This window comes from Dermacentor silvarum, chromosome 3, assembly GCF_013339745.2.
Source record: "Dermacentor silvarum isolate Dsil-2018 chromosome 3, BIME_Dsil_1.4, whole genome shotgun sequence".
Lineage (NCBI taxonomy): Eukaryota > Metazoa > Arthropoda > Arachnida > Ixodida > Ixodidae > Dermacentor > Dermacentor silvarum.
In genome coordinates this window covers 165,264,350-165,282,667 of record NC_051156.1, presented here as the reverse complement: position 1 = coordinate 165,282,667, position 18,318 = coordinate 165,264,350, and the positions used below count along the sequence as shown (strand labels likewise).

The window sequence follows — 18,318 nt, the reverse complement described above, 5'->3', positions numbered from 1 at the left end:
CTCCTTACACAATTCGTTACACCTACATTCATTCATATTGCTGTTTCCTTTCTTTTATTTTCTTAAGAACATACCTTCCTATTTCTGTTTTTAAGAAAACAGAAATAGGAATGCTTGTTATGAACCCTGAACTAATAATAAAGTTAATTTGTAGAAATGCAGAGTGGCTTCTGTAGCGAGTAAAGGAGGAGTAATTTAATAAAATTGCTAAAGTAACTGCGCTGTAGCCATGCCGACGCTACAAAAGAAATAAATTTTAAAATTTGGAGCCCTTCCACTATATGAAGATGGGTGACCAGCGAAGCTGTTGGTTTGGTTGAATTATTTTGTTTAATTTGGTAGTTATGTGAAATGGTTGAAAAGTCAAAACAAATATATGAGCCACATATGATTTCTTTCGCTTCCTTTCTTTTTCCTTCCTTCCTTCATTTTTTCTTTCTTTATTTCTTGTCCCTGGCTCATACACGCATATCCAATGCGTGTATGCTCCACACGTAATTTTATTAAGGCGAAAGCCTTGTATGAATCATCGTTCAGTCGAGCTTCAACATCCTTGAGCGAAAACCATGTCGCCGAAGCGAAATCATACACATACAACTTACTTCACTATTAACTTACTACACCGAGCCGACATCAGTGTCTTACCTATATCCAAAGGCTCACGCAACAATTCTCATGATGTGCAGGTCACCATCGTCAGCGTCTTCTATGAGTAAGCAAGCAACGCTCCAACAATTGTGATTGCGCGCGGGTCAAGCAAGCAACGCAAGAAAGCAAGCTCCGCAGCAAACAACGCAAGGAAGCAAGCAAGCAGTTTTTACCATCCCGAAGTTTAAAAACACCGCCATCCCTACGTTTTCATACGACGCCACAAGGTGGTGCGAAGCATCTGAAATTGTTTATCTACTTTCGGTTGTTGGCGGTTGCGATCTCCTGGAACCTAGCCTATAACAGCTTCGCTGTAAAAGTAAATTGAAGAAATGTTATAGGCATTTGAAGAATTATTAGCAAGATAATAAAGTGTCTAGTTTCTAGAAAGTAAATGCGAAACTGTGCAGTCACAAAGCCTCTCGTTTTCGTTGTATAACACAATACATCAGCTTGGTGTGCCCAGTGCCCACCGGTAGCGCAAGAAGCGCCGATAGCCATGCATTTCGGATATCGCGTTTGAATCGCTGAGCACTGGACCTTCTGTACATCGCTTTCCGGGCTGGTGGAATGTAACGATTAATTTCCCCCGATTTCATTTCTTTCTTATCATCCACCGTTCACGACTGGCTGATCTGTTAATAACTTAAGCGGAGTTACATGCAAAACCATGAAGAAACTTGAACAGTAGTCATCATCAGCCTATATTTATATCCACTGCAGGACAGTGGCGTAGCCAGAAATTTTGTTCGGGGGGGGGGGGGGGGGGCTGAGGTTGCAGCGCGGCCTCCTCTTTATAGAATTTGTCGAGGGATCAAATACATGAATAATAACTGCATTGCCAATGTCATTGTATATTAGATGCTGCAAACGAATTATTGAACGCTGCGCACTGTCAAGTAAAATATGTATTTTTGCATAAAAGAATATATTCGTATGTCCCAAAAATTCTGGCAGCAATAACTGATATCACTGCGGCCGCGTTTTTTTTTTGTCTATTTAATAAGTAAAGAAAATATTACACGGACGTCAGAACTATATCAGTTCGAAACCAGCAAAGCAGTGTATACAGCTGATAGGAAGAACGTAAAGGCCACGAAATGAATAAGTTGAGGACAAATATTGTGATGAATCTTCGTCATTCAAGAACCTTGTTTACATTTTTGCACATATGCAGCGGCCAGGAAAAAACCTCAATGACGCTTTCCCTCGTTGCAATAGATTGCGCAGGAGCAGCTGTTACCGGTCGTGTATTGTAATTACACCGAGATTATACTCGCAACAGTGAGCACAAATAAAATGTAGGAGAGAGAGAAGTCATAAGGGAAAAGCAGGGAGGTTAACCATGCTGAGCCCGGTAGGCTACCCTGCACTGGGGAAGGGGGAGAAGGGATTGAAAGAGAAGGAAGAGAGAAGTTCACAGTTCACAAGTTGCACATTTACAGTTAAGCGTTCATCGCTGAGTTTCGTCACAGGCGGTCATACAGGCTTGTGCACTTCAAAAAAACGCAGCAGCGCCTTTGTAGCCCTGCACATAGCAGACACAGAAGGCCACGCGCCCAAGATCTTTTCCTCCGTAAAAGGCCTGTCGTCAAAGTGCCCCAAAGCCGTCCGAAGGGCAATCCTCTCATCTTCGTATCTGTGGCAGTCACATAAACGTAGGAGTTCTGCAAAATATACATTAGAAATGCGAAGATAGAATGGAATATACAAATGCGGAGATACAACTCGCTAAAGGGCAAAAAAGAGTCGCTGGAAACAAAGTTCACTTCTTGTATACACAACACCTCGCAACAAAGATGCTTAAATATGCGTATGCGTCTAAGTCTCCAATAAATCTATGTATTTAAGCAAACGTCCCTGTATATTATGTGTCAAACAAGACAAATAAACACGTTGCGGAGTCAGAGATAGTAAACTTTGCGCACAGAAAGACAGATGATCTAGGCAAGAACAAAACTATAATCGCAGAAATCGTGATATGTACTCGGGCCATGCAGTGGTCGCGACAGCACCATACAGGTAGAATAATAGAGAAATAATGCAGAAATCAGTACGAAAATGTGTAATTTAAGTGCCTGCACAGCTGCAGCAATTATTCTGCACCCAAAATTAAAGGAGGGTTTTGCTTCGTTTCAAAAAAGAAATAAAAGCAAGTAGCTAAAAAGGAAAGAAAAGGACAAACGAAAGCCACAGATGATGTGGCAAGTTGAACTACCCAATATCCGAGTGTGTTTTTGGCAAACGCAGCGTGGGCCGGGCTTTCAATGAGCAAGGTCGGTGAAAATTGGTTATTGATGTCCTCGTAATTTTCGTATTCGCATGATAATTTTGATCATAATGCTAACTGCTAGAATAAACGGCTAAAATTTCTGCGGTTTTTTAAAAGCTAACGAACAGTCGTACGTTTTCATAATTACGAGCTTATGGAGCTGAAGGAACAGAGCTTTTTAGTTGCATTGATTTTTGCTGCATCGCTATCTAAAGGACAAACTTCTCTCGGCGGGGAAGTTGAGCGAAGCGGTCAATGACTTCGAACACGTTGATGCCGACGTCTCTGTGGGTGTATAAAGCACCAGTCTAACCATGCGTTCCACAGACATTGTAGAGCGCAAGTAGTTTTTTAGTAAACTCTTGTTAAAAAATATTCTCCCTGCGCTGGCAGTGGTCACTGGAAGGGTGACTAGAATCTGAAACAGTTTGTACATATTTACATAGAACCCGCAGTCGCAAAGAGAGAGGGCATCTATTCCGGTGCTAAAACCTAAAACACTCCCTCGATGTCGTTGGCATCCTTGTTTAGGTACCTCGCACAAACAGTAGGCTGTTCGATTCCAGCGATGTCCGTCAATTCGTCAGGAAGTACGTAGAAGCAGCCTGGTTTTGCAACTAGGCTTTCTTTGATAATTTCGCCACAAATTTCTATTATTTGGTTTTGTGCATCTGGGCTTAAATAGGAGGCATTACTGGGGGAAATTCCAAATAGTTCTTCAGATATGTATCTCCACAATCAGCTCGCATGCGAAGAAGCGCTCTGAAAATACCTGTATTTTCAGCGGGGGCTACGCTTAAATCCATAGGGCCACTGTCCCTGTGGCCACGGAGAGCCAGACCTTGTAGCCCGCAAAAAGAATTTCCTCAATAATAGGCCATTTCCTTTCTCCTGTTTTGTCATATTTTACTTTGCCTGCCCTGGTCCAGCTGATCGATCACATTGGGCACGCTTCCTGAAAATGTTTGGAGAAAATTATCAGCTGCTAGCTCACAGTCACGGTAATATTTAGTATTTTCGTGTGTGTGGAAGATCGCGAGCGCGTGCTTTCATTTCTGGAACGGCTTTGACACGAGGGCTCCAGTGCACGCATGTTGGTCCAAGTTTATAACAGCATTAAGCCCATAAAGTTCCAGAATTGAAAATCTTTTAAAGCACGCCTTTGGAAATGTCAGTGCACCTTTCGCGTCAAAATTTTATGAGAACTTTATACCCATAAAGCTTCGGAATTGAAATTCATGCGCTCCGTAGATCCCGCGGCCGCTGGGAGATGCCACAACGCGTCCGCTCGCTATCGAAAATCCCTTGAAAGTTTGTGCTCGGATGGGGCTCCTTGCGTTACGTGACCACAGGTGCCACGAAATCCAGCCCGAGTTCGCAATGTTCGTGCCGAAATGTCTTTCGAGCGGGAAAAAGACATTGTAGACAGAATGCAGAATGATTCCCGGCGTCAGTGGTAGTTTTGGTCGGCGGTGCATGCCCGCACGAAAAAATTTCGGGGGGGGGGGGGGGGGAGGGGCTGAAGCCCCATCAGCCCCCCCCCCCCCCCCCCCCCCGCCTGGCTACGCGCCTGCTGCAGGACGAAGGCCTCTCCCTGCGATCTCCAATTCGCCCTGTCTTGCGCTATAGCTGATTCCAACTTGCGCCAGCAAATTTTCTAACTTCATCATCGGATCTAGTTTTCTGCCGTCCTCGACTGAGCTTACCTTCTCTTGGTACACATTCTGTAACTCCAATGGTCCATCGGTTACATCTTATGCGTTACATGGCCTGCCAAGCTCCATTTTTCCCTCTTAATGTCAACTAGAATATCGGCTATCCCCGTTTGCTCTCTGATCCACACTGCTCTCTTCCTGTCTCTTAATGTTAGGCCTATAATTTTTCATTCCATCGCTCTTTGTGTGGTCCTTAACTTTTTCTCGAGCTTCTCTGTTAACCTCCAAGTTTCTGCCCCATATGTTAGCACCGGTAGAATGCAATGATTGTACACTTTTCTTTTCAACAGTGGTACGCTCCCAGTCAGGATTTGGCAATGCCTACCGTATGCACTCCAACCCAATTTTATTCTCCTGTAAATTTCTTTTTCATGATCAGTGTCCCCTGTGAAATAATTGACCTAGATAAACTTACTCCTTCACAGACTCTAGAGGCTGACTGGCGATCCAGAATTCTTGTTCACTTGCCAAGATAGTCGACATTATGTTTGTCTTCTGCATATTAATCTTCAACCCCACTCTTACACTTTCTCGGTTAAGGTCCTCAATCATTTGGTATAATTCGTCCCCATTGTTGCTGAATAGGGCAATGTCACCTGCAAGCTGAAGGCTGCTGAGATATTTGCCGTTGATCCTCACTCCTAAGTCTCCCCAGTCTAAGAGCTTGAATACTTCTTCTAAGCATGCAGTAAATAGCATTGGAGAAATTGTGTCCCCTTGCCTGACCCCTTTCTTGATAGGTAACTTTTTGCTTTTCTTGTGGAGAACCAAGGTTGCTGCGCAGTCCTCCTAGATATTTGCCAAGATATTCACTTATGCCTCCTGTGCTCCTTGATTCCGCAATGCCTCTATGACTGCTGGTATCTCTATTGAATCAAATGCTTTTTCATAATCTATGAAAGCCATATAGAGAGGTTGATTGTACTCCGCAGATTTCTCTATTACCTGATTGATGACATGGATTAATTAAATTAAAAAATGGGGTTTTACGTGCCAAAACCACAATATGATTATGAGGCACGCCGTAGTGGGGGACTTCGGAAATTTCGACCACCTGGGGTTCTTTAACGTGCACCTAAATCTTAGTACACGGGTGTTTTCGCATTTAGCCCCCATCGAAATGCGGCCGCCGTGGCCGGGATTCGATCTCGCGACCTCGTGCTCAGCAGCCCAACACCATAGCCACTACCATAGCCACTGAGCAACCACGGCGGGTTTGATGACATGCATATGATCCATCGTAGAATATCCCTTCCTGAAGCCAGCCTGTTCTCTTGGTTGACTGAAGTCAAGTGTTGCCCTGATTCTGTTCGAAATTATCTTCGTGAATATTTATACAATACTCAAAGCAAGCTAATGGGTCTATAATGAAGCAATTCTTTAACGGATAGCATCTCCAACCTTCCTGTCGCTCTGCCCAAGGCACTAGGCCCCCAAAGGTAGTAAATTTTGAACATTAATTCTAATCTAAGAAGGCAGAACGGTGTTTCTAAGGTTCTTTTTTGCAATTCAGCGTATCTTTGACCGACAATGAGAAAACGATCCCATATTTCTTGTGGCCCGTAATAGGGACAGTTCGGCAAGGGAACCAGACCCGCCCTTTTTAGGTAAAAACTTAGAAATTTGTCGCATTTGACAGAGTTTACTATTTCTATAATGCGACTATTAAGTGCTGGAAATCTGAGGAGTTTGTTAAATTTATAAGCTGGCGCTGATATTATCCTCCTTCTTCTTTGTTCAAGATTGTCATGCAAAGTCTGAGCCCTACTTTATTCATATTCAAGCAATCCACCACGATTTATTTTCCGTTTCTCTTCTTAAGCGCTTTTATGGGTTATTTATTTGTTCATTTAATTTTTTTTCACTGTATCGTCCGCTTCTTGGTCAATCGCCCGATGTGGGTATGTGCCACAGTCGGGAAGGCATCATCATCATCATCATCATACCTCATGGTGGGTATGTAACACTGCATGAATTCATCATCATTATCATCATCATCATCATCATCAGTCCAAACGCGGGTGACCACGCGCCCGTCGCCAGCAGGCAGCGAGCAACGAGAAGAAGGAGCTCATTCAAAGTGGCGTCAAGATGTTAACAACCACCGCTGTCTCGCTGTTTCTGCTGGCGATGGCGGCCGTCCTGTCGCCCGCCGCAGCTCAACACTGCCTGGCGACCTACCGCCTAAGGAACCCTAATCACACGACGTGCAGGCAACGACCGTCGTGGTGCAGGATAAAGGACAGTGGCGTATCCATGGAACAACGCTACCTCATCTTGAAACTGCACAACCAGTTCCGGAGCCAAACCACTCTGGGCCGACTTCCCGGCTTCCCAGCGGCAGCTGACATGCAGGAACTGCTCTGGGACAACGAGTTGGCACACGTGGCACAGGTAAGTGCCACAGAAGGTGAAGCTGCGGTTACTCACGTCGTCTCGCCTTCTATATACGCCGGCGCGCCGCGCCCGATGTATCGGCTTTGGAGCTCAGCGTGTCATACCCATGTCGCATTTAGACTTTCGCGTTGTGTCGCCGACAGGGGCGGCTTCGAAGCCTTCCGGCTTAGCCGAGGAGCGCACCCACCAGGCAATGCGGGACTGACTGAGGCGCAAACGAGGAGTGGAAGAATAACATTATATTACGGGATATTTCTAAATATTTAGCCTGGGTGACGCCATGGCGGGCCTCTATAGTTGGCGACTAGGAGCCACGAGATATTCATCCAGCCAGGACCGTATAGGGAATGTTCACCTTCCAAAATCACCGGGGTCCAAAGCTGACAGGCACGTTAACCGGTCAGCGGTTGACGTAAGAGACGTTCAGAGTTTTGGTGGAAAATACGCAGGAAAGAGGTGGAGCCGCGGTCTTTACAGGATTAGGTAACTTTGCAGTATATAGATATAGGTTACAATGAGGTGAGATATTATAAAATATAGATAGGCAAAATGTAAGAGTCCAGTAGAAGTAACAAACATTCCTGAGGCCAAGCAGGCTTGGGGAAGTTTTTGCCCGCCACCTCGTTGCAAAGGCAATGCCAGTAGTTATCATCAATCACGTGAAACCGGTACTGGTGCAAACCACATCACCACACTCTCCAGCGGCCATCAGCCACTTTTACATGAATGCGATATCCCAGTTCAAGCCACCCTAACAGTGGCACATTGTATTTCTATAGCAAGTCACCTTTAATATAGCTTGTCACCCTTGACAACAGTGCATCAAATTTAGCGCACCGGCATCCAAAATGAGCTATCGTCTGCAAGTGGAGGAAGGGAGACAATATGTAGACATTTCGCTATCTCGAGGTTGATGCAGTGCGCAATTCTTTTAGAAGGGATTTCATAGAAATGAATTTGCCAAATCAATTCGAGCTTTAGGTGGATGTGTCTTGTTACTATGCCATCCCTGTTGGCATGCATACGATACGTCTGTGCTACAAAGTGTTGCACATGTGCTTACGGTTCCGCGTTTTCTGTGACTTGTCCGAAATTCCGCGTACTTGATAGGCTTTTATTTCCACCGAAAATCTTCTTTTTTTAATATCTTTTGGTGCGTATAGTTCTCCTGATAAATTTTACACGGTATCTTTTTGATGATTTATTTGGTCGAAATTACTTGATGGCTTTCTCGGTGAATATCTATTTTGCTAATTCTGTTGACACTGAAACAAGCTGTGTAGCTGGATATCCTGCTATTCAACGCTGTACAATTGTTTCCAATTAACACAGAAAACTATATTAGAAAAGCAGTATAATGAGGACACAACACCATAGGCTGATATGGCTATCCAGGAATTAAGAGTTTCGAATGAAAATAAAAATAAAGGGAGCTTTATTTGTAATCTTATGTGGATGCAGTGCTTCAACATGTAATACAGAAAAATGACTACTTGCATATTGTCGCGAAGAAAGTATGCCGCAAGCACCTTTTTCTTAAATTGGCTGTTCGGTCTTCCTCGATGCGGGGGAGCTGGGCAGAGACGTGGAACCACGCAAACGAGCAGCGCGGGCGACTGGAGCCCTTGCACCGCGACGGCACCTCGGGCATGAGCTCTTTCTTGCCCGGCCGGCGCCGACGAACCTGACAGTCACTTCGTGTACGTGTCGCGGGGGTCGTTTCACGCTCGGCCGTATACTGTCCATCACGGGGCAGGAACGCATTATTAATAGTCAATTTTGTCACGTCCATGGTGTTTTCGCGACCATTTCTGGTCGCTTAAACTATGGCCCCTATTGGAAAATGTCGGCTTGCCTGATTGGTCGGAGCAGGCCATTGGTGGAGAAGCCTGCGTCACCCGCGGGTCCGCGGGTCCCTTGAATGATGTAGAAACCAATTTAATGAAGGGGTTTGAGTCGTTTCGGGTAAGCAATGAGACAGCAGCCCACTGCGCCGCTTCACCACGGGAGACCAGGCCAGTGAGGCAGGCCATCGAGGATAGGTGTGACATCGTTTTATGTATAGCATGTTTTATAATGCTGCCTCCCGTCATTGTGCCTGCCGATCTGCACTTGCCTCTGACGGAGCTCATTCCCCTTCATCGACGTCTCCCTGATGAGCTGATGCGTTTGAATACTAACAGCTGCGTCACATCGCTACAATATGACGAGGTCTAACAGGCGCGTTCGGAAATAAAACCCAAATTTTGACCGTTAAAGGGAGCAAGAAGAATGGAACCTTATAATTGGCCCGGTGGGATGCTTTTCGTCACTTAAGTATTTCCTTGCTCGGGTGGCATGATGGCTCGTTACCTTGACCTCGTCGGGCTCCTTGCATCGAAGCGCATGCAGGCTTAGCTCTCTGGTAAATTTGATTTCAGACTCTTTGCGGTTAAAACCAAATTTAGGTGGAAAAAAGAATAGGCTTACCTTTCTCGCCTTTATTTATTTGTTTGTTTGTTTGTTTGTTTGTTTGTTTATTTATTTACCTTTGTTCAAACCGAAAACACTCAACTCCATCTATAATGTCGTTTTCATCAAAACGTGGCGTTGGCTTGGACGACAGGTACAATAACTGATCGCTATAATTCGCATTTGATTCAGTAGAGATACCAGCAGTCATAGAGGCATTGCGTAATCAAGGAGTACAGGAGGCATACGTGAATATCTTAGCAAACATCTACAAGGATTCCACAGCTACCTTGGTTCTCCACAAGAAAAGTAGAAAGTTACCTATCAAGAAAGGGGTCAGGCAAGGAGACACAATCTCTCCAATGCTATTCATTGCATGGTTAGAAGAAGTATTCAAGCTCTTAGACTGGGAAGGCTTAGGAGTGAGGATCAACGGCGAATATCTCAGCAACCTTCGGTTTGCAGATGACATTGTCCTATTCAGCAACAATGGAGGCGAATTACAACAAATGATTGAGGACCTTAATCGAGAAAGTGTAAGAATTGGGTTGAAGATGAATATGCAGAAGACAAAGATAATGTTCAATAGCCTGGCAAGGGAACAAGAATTCAGGATCGCCAGTCAGCCTCTAGAGTCTGTAAAGGAGTACATTTATCTAGGTCAATTACTCACAGGGGACCCTGATCACGAGAAAGAAATTTACAGAAGAATAAAATTTGGCTGGAGTGCATACGGCAGGCATTACCAAATCCTGACTGGGAGCTTACCACTGTCCTTGAAAAGAAAAGTGTACAATTATTGCATTCTACCGGTGCTAACATATGGGGCAGAAACGTGGAGGTTAACAAAGAAGCTCGAGAACAAGTTAAGGACCGCACAAAGAGCGATGGAATGGAAAATGCGATAGCAACACAGCAATGTCATACGAAGTAAGGTGAGCGGCTTTGGTAGCAATATGAATTGTAGTAAACATGAGCTGATTAAGTAAGCAGGTGTGCTGCGGCGTAAGTAGACCGACATGAAGAGAGACTCGATGACCACGAGAAGGCGCGTGTGAAACGGTGGTGTTGATGAGAAGCACTGCCAGTGGGTAGCGCGTGCGAAGGGACACACCTGTAGCGCTGGACTGCCGATCCGGGCAGCATTGCATGTGTAGCGTGCGTTGGAAAATGTGGCCCGACTATTACTAACTGTGGTGTGAGCGCGCACAAACAAAGATGAATAGATCACACTGAATGATTGCAGACAACGACTGTCAAAACGCTGGCAGCAAGCGCATATACGCCGCAGCGGGCGAAGGTTCGTGCGGTCTATCGCTTCAAGGGAAACTGAGCGGCGAATGCACAGCGCGTAAAGGTCAGAGCCATGTGGAGATAAGAGACGGTGTGAGCGAGCGACGAGCACGGTTGTTGGCAGAGTAGAAATGCCCCCCCCCCCCCCACGCTCCCTCCGGCGCTCGCTTGCCGCTTCCTTGCTTGTGCGTGGAAGATTGAGTGCGTTCGCTCTCCGTGACAGCGTGGGTCCCCGCACGCTTCCGCTCGGGAATACGGCGCGCGGCGAAGATTTTATCTATACGGAACCTCACGGCGACGGCGACGACGATGGCGACGACGACGACGGCAGAAATCCGGTGAAAGTGTCCATATAATTGCTATCGCAATAAAATCTTAGGACTAACGTTAAGAGACAGGAAGAGAGCGTTGTGGATCAGAGAACAAACGGGGATAGCCGATATTCTAGTTGACATTAAGCGGAAGAAATGGAGCTGGGCAGGCCATGTAATGCGTAGGATGGATAACCGGTGGACCATTAGAGTTACAGAATGAATACCAAGAGAAGGGAAGCGCAGTCGAGGTCGGCAGAAAACCAGATGGGATGATGAAGTTAGGAAATTTGCAGGCGCAAGTTGGAATACGCTAGCGTAAGACAGGGGTAATTGGAGATCGCAGGGAGAGGCCTTCGTCCTGCAGTGGACATAAAATATAGGCTGCTGCTGCTGCTGCTGCTGCTGCTGCTGCTGCTGCTGCTGCTGATGATGATGATGATGATGATGATGATGATGATGATTCGCGAGTGCTACTCGCTGAATGGCACATGAGTTCGCGCAACGCAGCCGAAAGATCCGTGAAATTTCAAAGGTCCGTGATGTGAAAGCGATCATGAAACAGTCGTTATATAACGCGTAGATCACGCTGGTGGACACGCCGCTGGTGGCAGCCTCACTAGGTGTCTACGGCAAAGGATGCAGCCATTCGCCGTAGTTTTCAATGTCATTTCTCGGGCTTCTCTGTTTCCTTCACGTGAACAGAGCGAAATAAGCAGCATCCTTCGCATGTGTGTGCTGGCCAAAGCTTCAACGCATGTCGACGAACAATCGTTGCGCGTTCCGGTGCTCATATACCTGCAAGAACGTGCCGGCCACACGTTCCTAATCATTTCCCCGCGAGTCCTCATGGACGGGAGAAACCGCAGCAATGGATCGCCGCCCCTCAGCAGGAAATTTCGTGCAGTCACGCTTTCTTTTGTCATGTCGGTGTTTCTCGTACTCGGTCAGTTCACACGGGCAAGCGATGAAGTTTATCACGGCCTACCCATATTAGTTTGCCGCTTATTTATCGTGTTGCTCTAGCTAAGGTGCACGACTGTACGAGTGTATCGTGTGGCTTGCAAGGACTGATTTAGTTGGTTTTATCTGGCCCATTCCATGCTACCTTGGTTCTCCACAAGAAAAGTAGAAAGTTACCTATCAAGAAAGGGGTCAGGCAAGGAGACACAATCTCTCCAATGCTATTCACGGCATGCTTAGGAGAAGTATTCAAGCTCTCAGACTGGGAAGGCTTAGGAGTGAAGATCAACGGCGAATATCTCAGCAACCTTCGGTTTGGAGATGACACTGTCCCATTCAGCAACAATGCAGACGAATTACAACAAATGATTGAGGACCTTAATCGAGAAAGTGTAAGAATTGGGTTGAAGATGAATATGCAGAAGACAAAGATAATGTTCAATAGCCTGGCAAGGGAACAAGAATTCAGGATCGCCAGTCAGCCTCTAGAGTCTGTAAAGGATGTTCTGCATGAGCAACTAGCAACCGTTCAACATGCGCAAAGTCACGCATGAAAATAGATACAAAACACGAAATGCGTGACAGCTGGTGCGACGATTTAATGGGCCAGATCATCCTAATCATCAATCGATATTTATGTCCACTGCAGGACCAAGGCCTCTCCCTGTGATCTCAAATTTCCCCTGTCTTGCGCTAGCTGATTCCAACTTGCGCCTGCAGATTTCCTAACTTCATCACCCCACCTAGTTTCCTGCCGTCCTCGACTGCGCTTCCCTTCTCTTACTATCTATTCTGTAAATCTACTGCTCCACCGGTTATCCATCTTGCGCATTACATAGCCTGCCCAGCTCCATTTTTCCCGCTTAATTTCAACTAGACTATCGGCTATCCCGGTTTGTTCTCTGATCCATACCGCTCTATTCCTGTCTCTTAACGTTAAGTCTAACATTTTTCGTTCCATCGCTCTATGTTCGGTCCTTAACTTGTTCTCGAGCTTCTTTGTTAACCTCCAAGTTTCTGACCCATATGTCAGCACCGGTAGAATGCAATAACTGTACACCTTTTTTCAACAACAGTGGTAAGCTCCCAGTCAGGATTTGGCAATGCCTGCCGTATGCACTGGAACCCAATTTTATTCTTCTGTAAATTTCTTTCCCATGAGCAGGGTCTCCTGTGACTAATTGACCTAGATAAACGTACAACTTTACAGACTCTATAGAGGCTGACTGGCGATCCTGAATTCTTGTTCCCTTGCCAGGCTATTTAACATTATCTTTGGCTTCTGCATATTAATCTTCAATCCCACTGTTACACTTTCTCGGTTAAGGTCCTCAATCATTAGCTGTAATTTGTCCCCATTGTTGCTGAATAGGACAATGTCATCTGCAAACCGAAGGTTGCTGAGATATTCGCCGTCGATCCTCACTCCTAAGCCTTCCCAGTCTAAAAGCTTGAATACTTCTTCTAAGCATGCAGTGAATAGCATTGGATAGATTGTGTCTCCTTGCCTGACCCCTTTCTTGATAGGTAACTTTCTACTTTTCTTGTGGAGAACTAAAGTTGCTGTGCAATCCTTGTAGATATTTGCCAAGATATTCACGCAGGCCTCCTTTAGTCCTTGAGTACGCAATGCGTCTATGACTGCTGTTATCTCTACTGAATCAAATGCGTTTTCACATTCTATGAAAGACGTTGATTGTACTGCGCAGATCTCTCTATTACCTGATTGATGACATGGATATGATCCATGTATATATACATGGTACTATATAGACGGGCCTAAACTTCTTTCTTTTGGCTTTAAACGGCTTCGTGACTTAACGAATTGATCATTTTGACCCAGATATCGCGTCACAAATGCAACGATTCGCTTTTTGTGCGCATGCGCATAGGGACTAATTGTCTTGCAGCGTTTAGAAAACTACGAGTGCTTGAAACTTTAGAAAGATAAAGCCTAATAAATAACATCACTGCAACGTTTCAAGCCACAAAAACAAAGATTAGTTAGACAAATTCGCGTACTACCCACCATTCTCATAGAGTTTGGTGTTCTACCCGCCAAACTCTATACGCAACATACTACGCGAGCACCACTGAAAGATTGTCTGGAGCATGCAAATTAGTCATTATTAAGAGCTGAAAGTTTATTCAAGCGAAGCTTCTATTTCCTCGCTTGAGTGGGCAACGGTGTTGGTGTGATTTTCGTGATTTTGTATGCATTAAGAAGTAGACGCAGCGCAAGGCGCGCGCCCGTAACACGTTCACGCTCTTCGGTGCACGCTCGGCAAACGAAGATTTCTCACAGGCGTCCACACACAGGAAAGAGTGTGAGATTTCTCACACCCTTTCCCTCCATTCGAAGGAGGGAAAGGGTGTGATAGCGTGTTCGCTCGCTTCGCGCCCTCCTTTCCCCTCCATTTCAGATCAGGCAGTCACATGGGGACGCCGCGTGTGGTTCGTTCTGCCGAACAGCAGGGTGCGTTGAAGGAACGGCTGCAGCGCGAGCGGGCCCGTGAACGTGCTCGCGTGCTCGCCGGGTGAATCTAGAGCTTTGGCAAGTTGAAGTCGACGCGAAACGACAACCACGGGCCGATGCTCAGGTTAGGGCTGCCATCGCCGAAGCAGCACGCCGACCCTTTAATAAGTCTCAAACGGTTAAAAAAACACAAGGCGAATTTGCACTCGTTCGCGCAAAGCTTAGGCACAGCAAAGCTTACTGGCTACTACTGCTATAGGCATGAGCTGGGTTGCTGCTAGGTCTTAACTTGGTTTACCTCGACTACGCATGTAGGAAGGTATTCTCGAGCGATCATTTTCGGAGGTTCCATCCGTTTCCCGAAATTTCGCGTGACTAGCGCTGGACGCGTGGGCGCCTACGAGCGACAGCGCTCCTGGCATACCACAAACGCAGGCAGGCTAACCAAGTTTGGTACAGTGCCAAGAACGCTGTCGCATGGCGACGCCGAACGCGTTGGCGACATTTCGCGTGACTAGCGCTGGACGCGTCGGCGACAGCATTCGTGGCATGGGCAACGGCAGGCGGAGGCGCCAGCAGTAACAACACTTCTTCGCCATCATCTCTTGTCTCCTTGTCCTGTCTGCTTGTCTTGTCTGCTTGTCCTTTCCCATGATAAGCGAGCGTGGTTTGCTCGGGAGTTCTCGTGACTGGTGCGCCAAGCACGCACGAACGTCGCGTCTTGCGAATTTCTAGTTTTTTTTTTTGAATTTGTGTTTCTGGTTTCGCATGCTTAATTTATTTCCATTGACATAAAACACTAAAAGTGCGCTTCTGTCAACACTAAATACACTCCACGTTAGCACCTTCATCCTTGCAGCATCGTGCATTTATGAATGAAGCAATTAAAGCTGACGGATTTATCAGTCAGTAAAACGTGCACACAATCCAAAGCTGAGCGTCTTGATCTTTATTCACACATTTGGTACTGTAAGATGACTCGAAGCAAGGTGACAACCTCAAAATAAATAAGCAATTCTTATTCAACACTTCAATTCGTACATATGAAGCGAACAAGGGCGCTGAAATGCCCCAACTATAATGCTATAAAATGTCTAGTCGTTTTCTAGTCTCTGAATTAAGGTACGTGACAACGCGTTACCACCGCTCAAGTTACTGGGGCTCCTACAGCCATCGGCGGTACAAAAGTTCGCAAAAAAAGGGTTACTTCTATTTGCATCAGTGTGACAGTAGAGGCACAAGAAAATTGAGACGACAATTACGTTTGAGCATGATTTCGTCATCGCTGGTCTTAACAATTGATAAAACAAACAGATCATTTTCTTCTTTTCCTTTTTTACCTATTTCAGTCTTGGTAATATAGGTGGACAAAGCAAATTTTGAAGAAAAAAAAACGCATAGCTCATCTAACATGAACTCAGGCCCATCATTGCAAGTATTTATTCAGCAGAACAATTAAGTACTAGTGACTGTCAGTAGGAATGAACCGCGAGACGCTGCTATTATGTCACTGAGGCTTCCGCAGAAACTTAGTGCCATAACAACACTGTTGTGCTCTTGCAGAACGAGTACTTTCACGCTCAGTAAGAATTAGAACGCGAAAGCTCGCGACAAAGCGGACAGGCGTTGCAGCTCGCACGGCTGAGCGCTTGAAGTCACCATTCTTCGCGGCTCACCTTCGCACGCTTCCCCTCGCGCCCACAGCATATGCGGCGGAATGTGCGCTTCCGCCGGCGAGAAGGGTTCCAAGGTGCGCGTATATCTACTATTCCGCCGCTATATTGTGGCACCGTTAGCGGCATTAGCGCTCGGCGTAAACGCGATTGTTGTGTTGGCATGAAGTGGGCTGGAATAACGTAACAATTCTATTCCAATGCTATTCCTTCTTGCGTTTCTTCAACGTCGCGAGCGACACTCCGCCCACTTTCATAGGGACCGGCTGGCCGTGCACGGTGGGTAAGAAATGAGTAGAATCGAGAGAAGGGAATTCTTGCATTATATCAACCCTGAACGCCAACGCACCGCAGCGTTCAGGCCACGCGCGCTCCTTTGGTGCTAAGTGCGCAGTTACTGTAACTGGGCTGCACAAAATCTCGAATACTATAACTGCGCTCTACTGAATTTGTATTTATCCTTCTTTCCGTGGAAAGCACAAATTCTCCTTACGACAAAACACGATCATCTTGACAATGTCAGCGGCTAGATAAGATAGGCATTAAAGTTCGACCCCTCTCCCTCTCCCTTCTTCTGCAGGCCCACGCCTATATCTGCACGAAGGCGGACGGTGACCAGAAGCATGATAGAGTCGAGGACCGCTTTACGAGTCGCTTCCCGAAGACGGGCCAGAACTTAGCCTGGGAAGGCCAGCCCGAGTACACCCCGGGACCGAACTGGACCTGGGTTATGGACCATTGGTTCACGCAGGAGTACGCACGCTACCCGCCAGAGAAGGTGGCCCACTTCACTCCCATGGAAGGCGTCAAGATAGGCCACTTCAGCCAGGTAATCTGGGCTCAGACGCGCTACGTGGGCTGCGGCTATGTCTACTACCGCGTCGACGCGAAGGTGTTTCGACACATTAAACAGTACACCTGCAACTACGGCCCTAGCGGAAACTACGTAGGATGGCCCATCTACAAGGAAGGCCCGACGTGCAGCGCCTGCCCGAAGAATGGTCAATGCAAAATGGCCACCGGTCTGTGCGACGATTCGGCGGCTGGTCCTCCTCGGTTCAAGAGGCCTCGAAAGATACGGCGCCCAACGACGCCGTCTCAAGGACATCTGTCAACCCAGCCGCCCCGACAGACCTGTCCACCCTGTCCGTGCCTGCCCTCCACGCCGAATGTATATCAGGCGCCTGCCTCACGCTATCCGGGTTACCGCTACCCGACCCCGTACACCTCCCAGAGGCGGTACCCTCCAAACCCACAGGATCCGGCGCCGAGGCGGTACCCGTTGTCCTACGACCCGAGACTGCGCGATGGGCTGCCTCGTTGTGAAGATGTAGAGGGTTACAAGCCAGGAGAGCCGGGGCAACCGGCCTGTGTAGAGAATGACGACAACGGAGGCCTTCGTAGCGTCGACGTCAGTGACGGTGCGCACAGTGGACGTCCCGGCCGAGATGCAGCTATCTGGCAGTACTTCGTTGCAGGCAGCGTCACTGGATTGGCAATGATGGTGCCGCTGGGCGTATTCTTGGTCTTCTGGCGTTTCACCGGCTCGACAGATGGCGCGGGAAAAAGCTGTCGACCGAGGTGACGGTGACGCCGGCCTAGTCGGCCACGTCGACGTAAGAAGGCGCGGTTGTTGAAGCGGGTGCCGTATAACGAAGGCCGCAATCGACGAAGCCCCGCAGAGGCTGCTGGCCGAAATAAAGAATGCGCACGGGCCACGGAGCGACGTGCTGTGGCGACGTTTTTAACTCCTGGCACAATTCGTTACAGCTGCATTGATTCATATTGCTGGTTCCTTTTCTTTTTCATTTTTTTTTCTTTTTCTCAGACACAAGTTCTTATTTTTGTTTTCTTAAAAACAGAAATAGCAACATTTGTTATGAACCATGAAATAATAATAACGCTTATTAGTAGAAGTACTGGCCGCCTCTGTAGCGAGTTTTAAGGGAGATGCGAGTAATTTGACTAACGATTGCTAAAGTAACTGCGCTATAGCCATGCTGTCACTACAAGAGAAAAACTATAATCTTGATCAGCCATTACACACTGTGAGGTGGATAACCAGCGAAGCTGTTTAGCGCACGACACAGAAGTCATGCAGAATTTTGAACAAACGTAC

The 18,318-nt window shown here is 46.8% G+C and overlaps 1 protein-coding gene across 1 annotated transcript; it reads left to right on the top strand.

Moving 5' to 3' along the window:
* Positions 1–6,671: 6,671 nt before the first annotated feature.
* Positions 6,672–17,939, top strand: LOC125944055 (cysteine-rich venom protein-like). The gene is made up of 2 exons (XM_049663790.1): positions 6,672–7,029; positions 16,780–17,939. The coding sequence occupies exons 1-2, from the start codon at positions 6,727–6,729 to the stop codon at positions 17,782–17,784; spliced, it is 1,308 nt and encodes a 435-aa protein (XP_049519747.1). The 5' UTR covers positions 6,672–6,726; the 3' UTR covers positions 17,785–17,939.
* Positions 17,940–18,318: the final 379 nt, after the last annotated feature.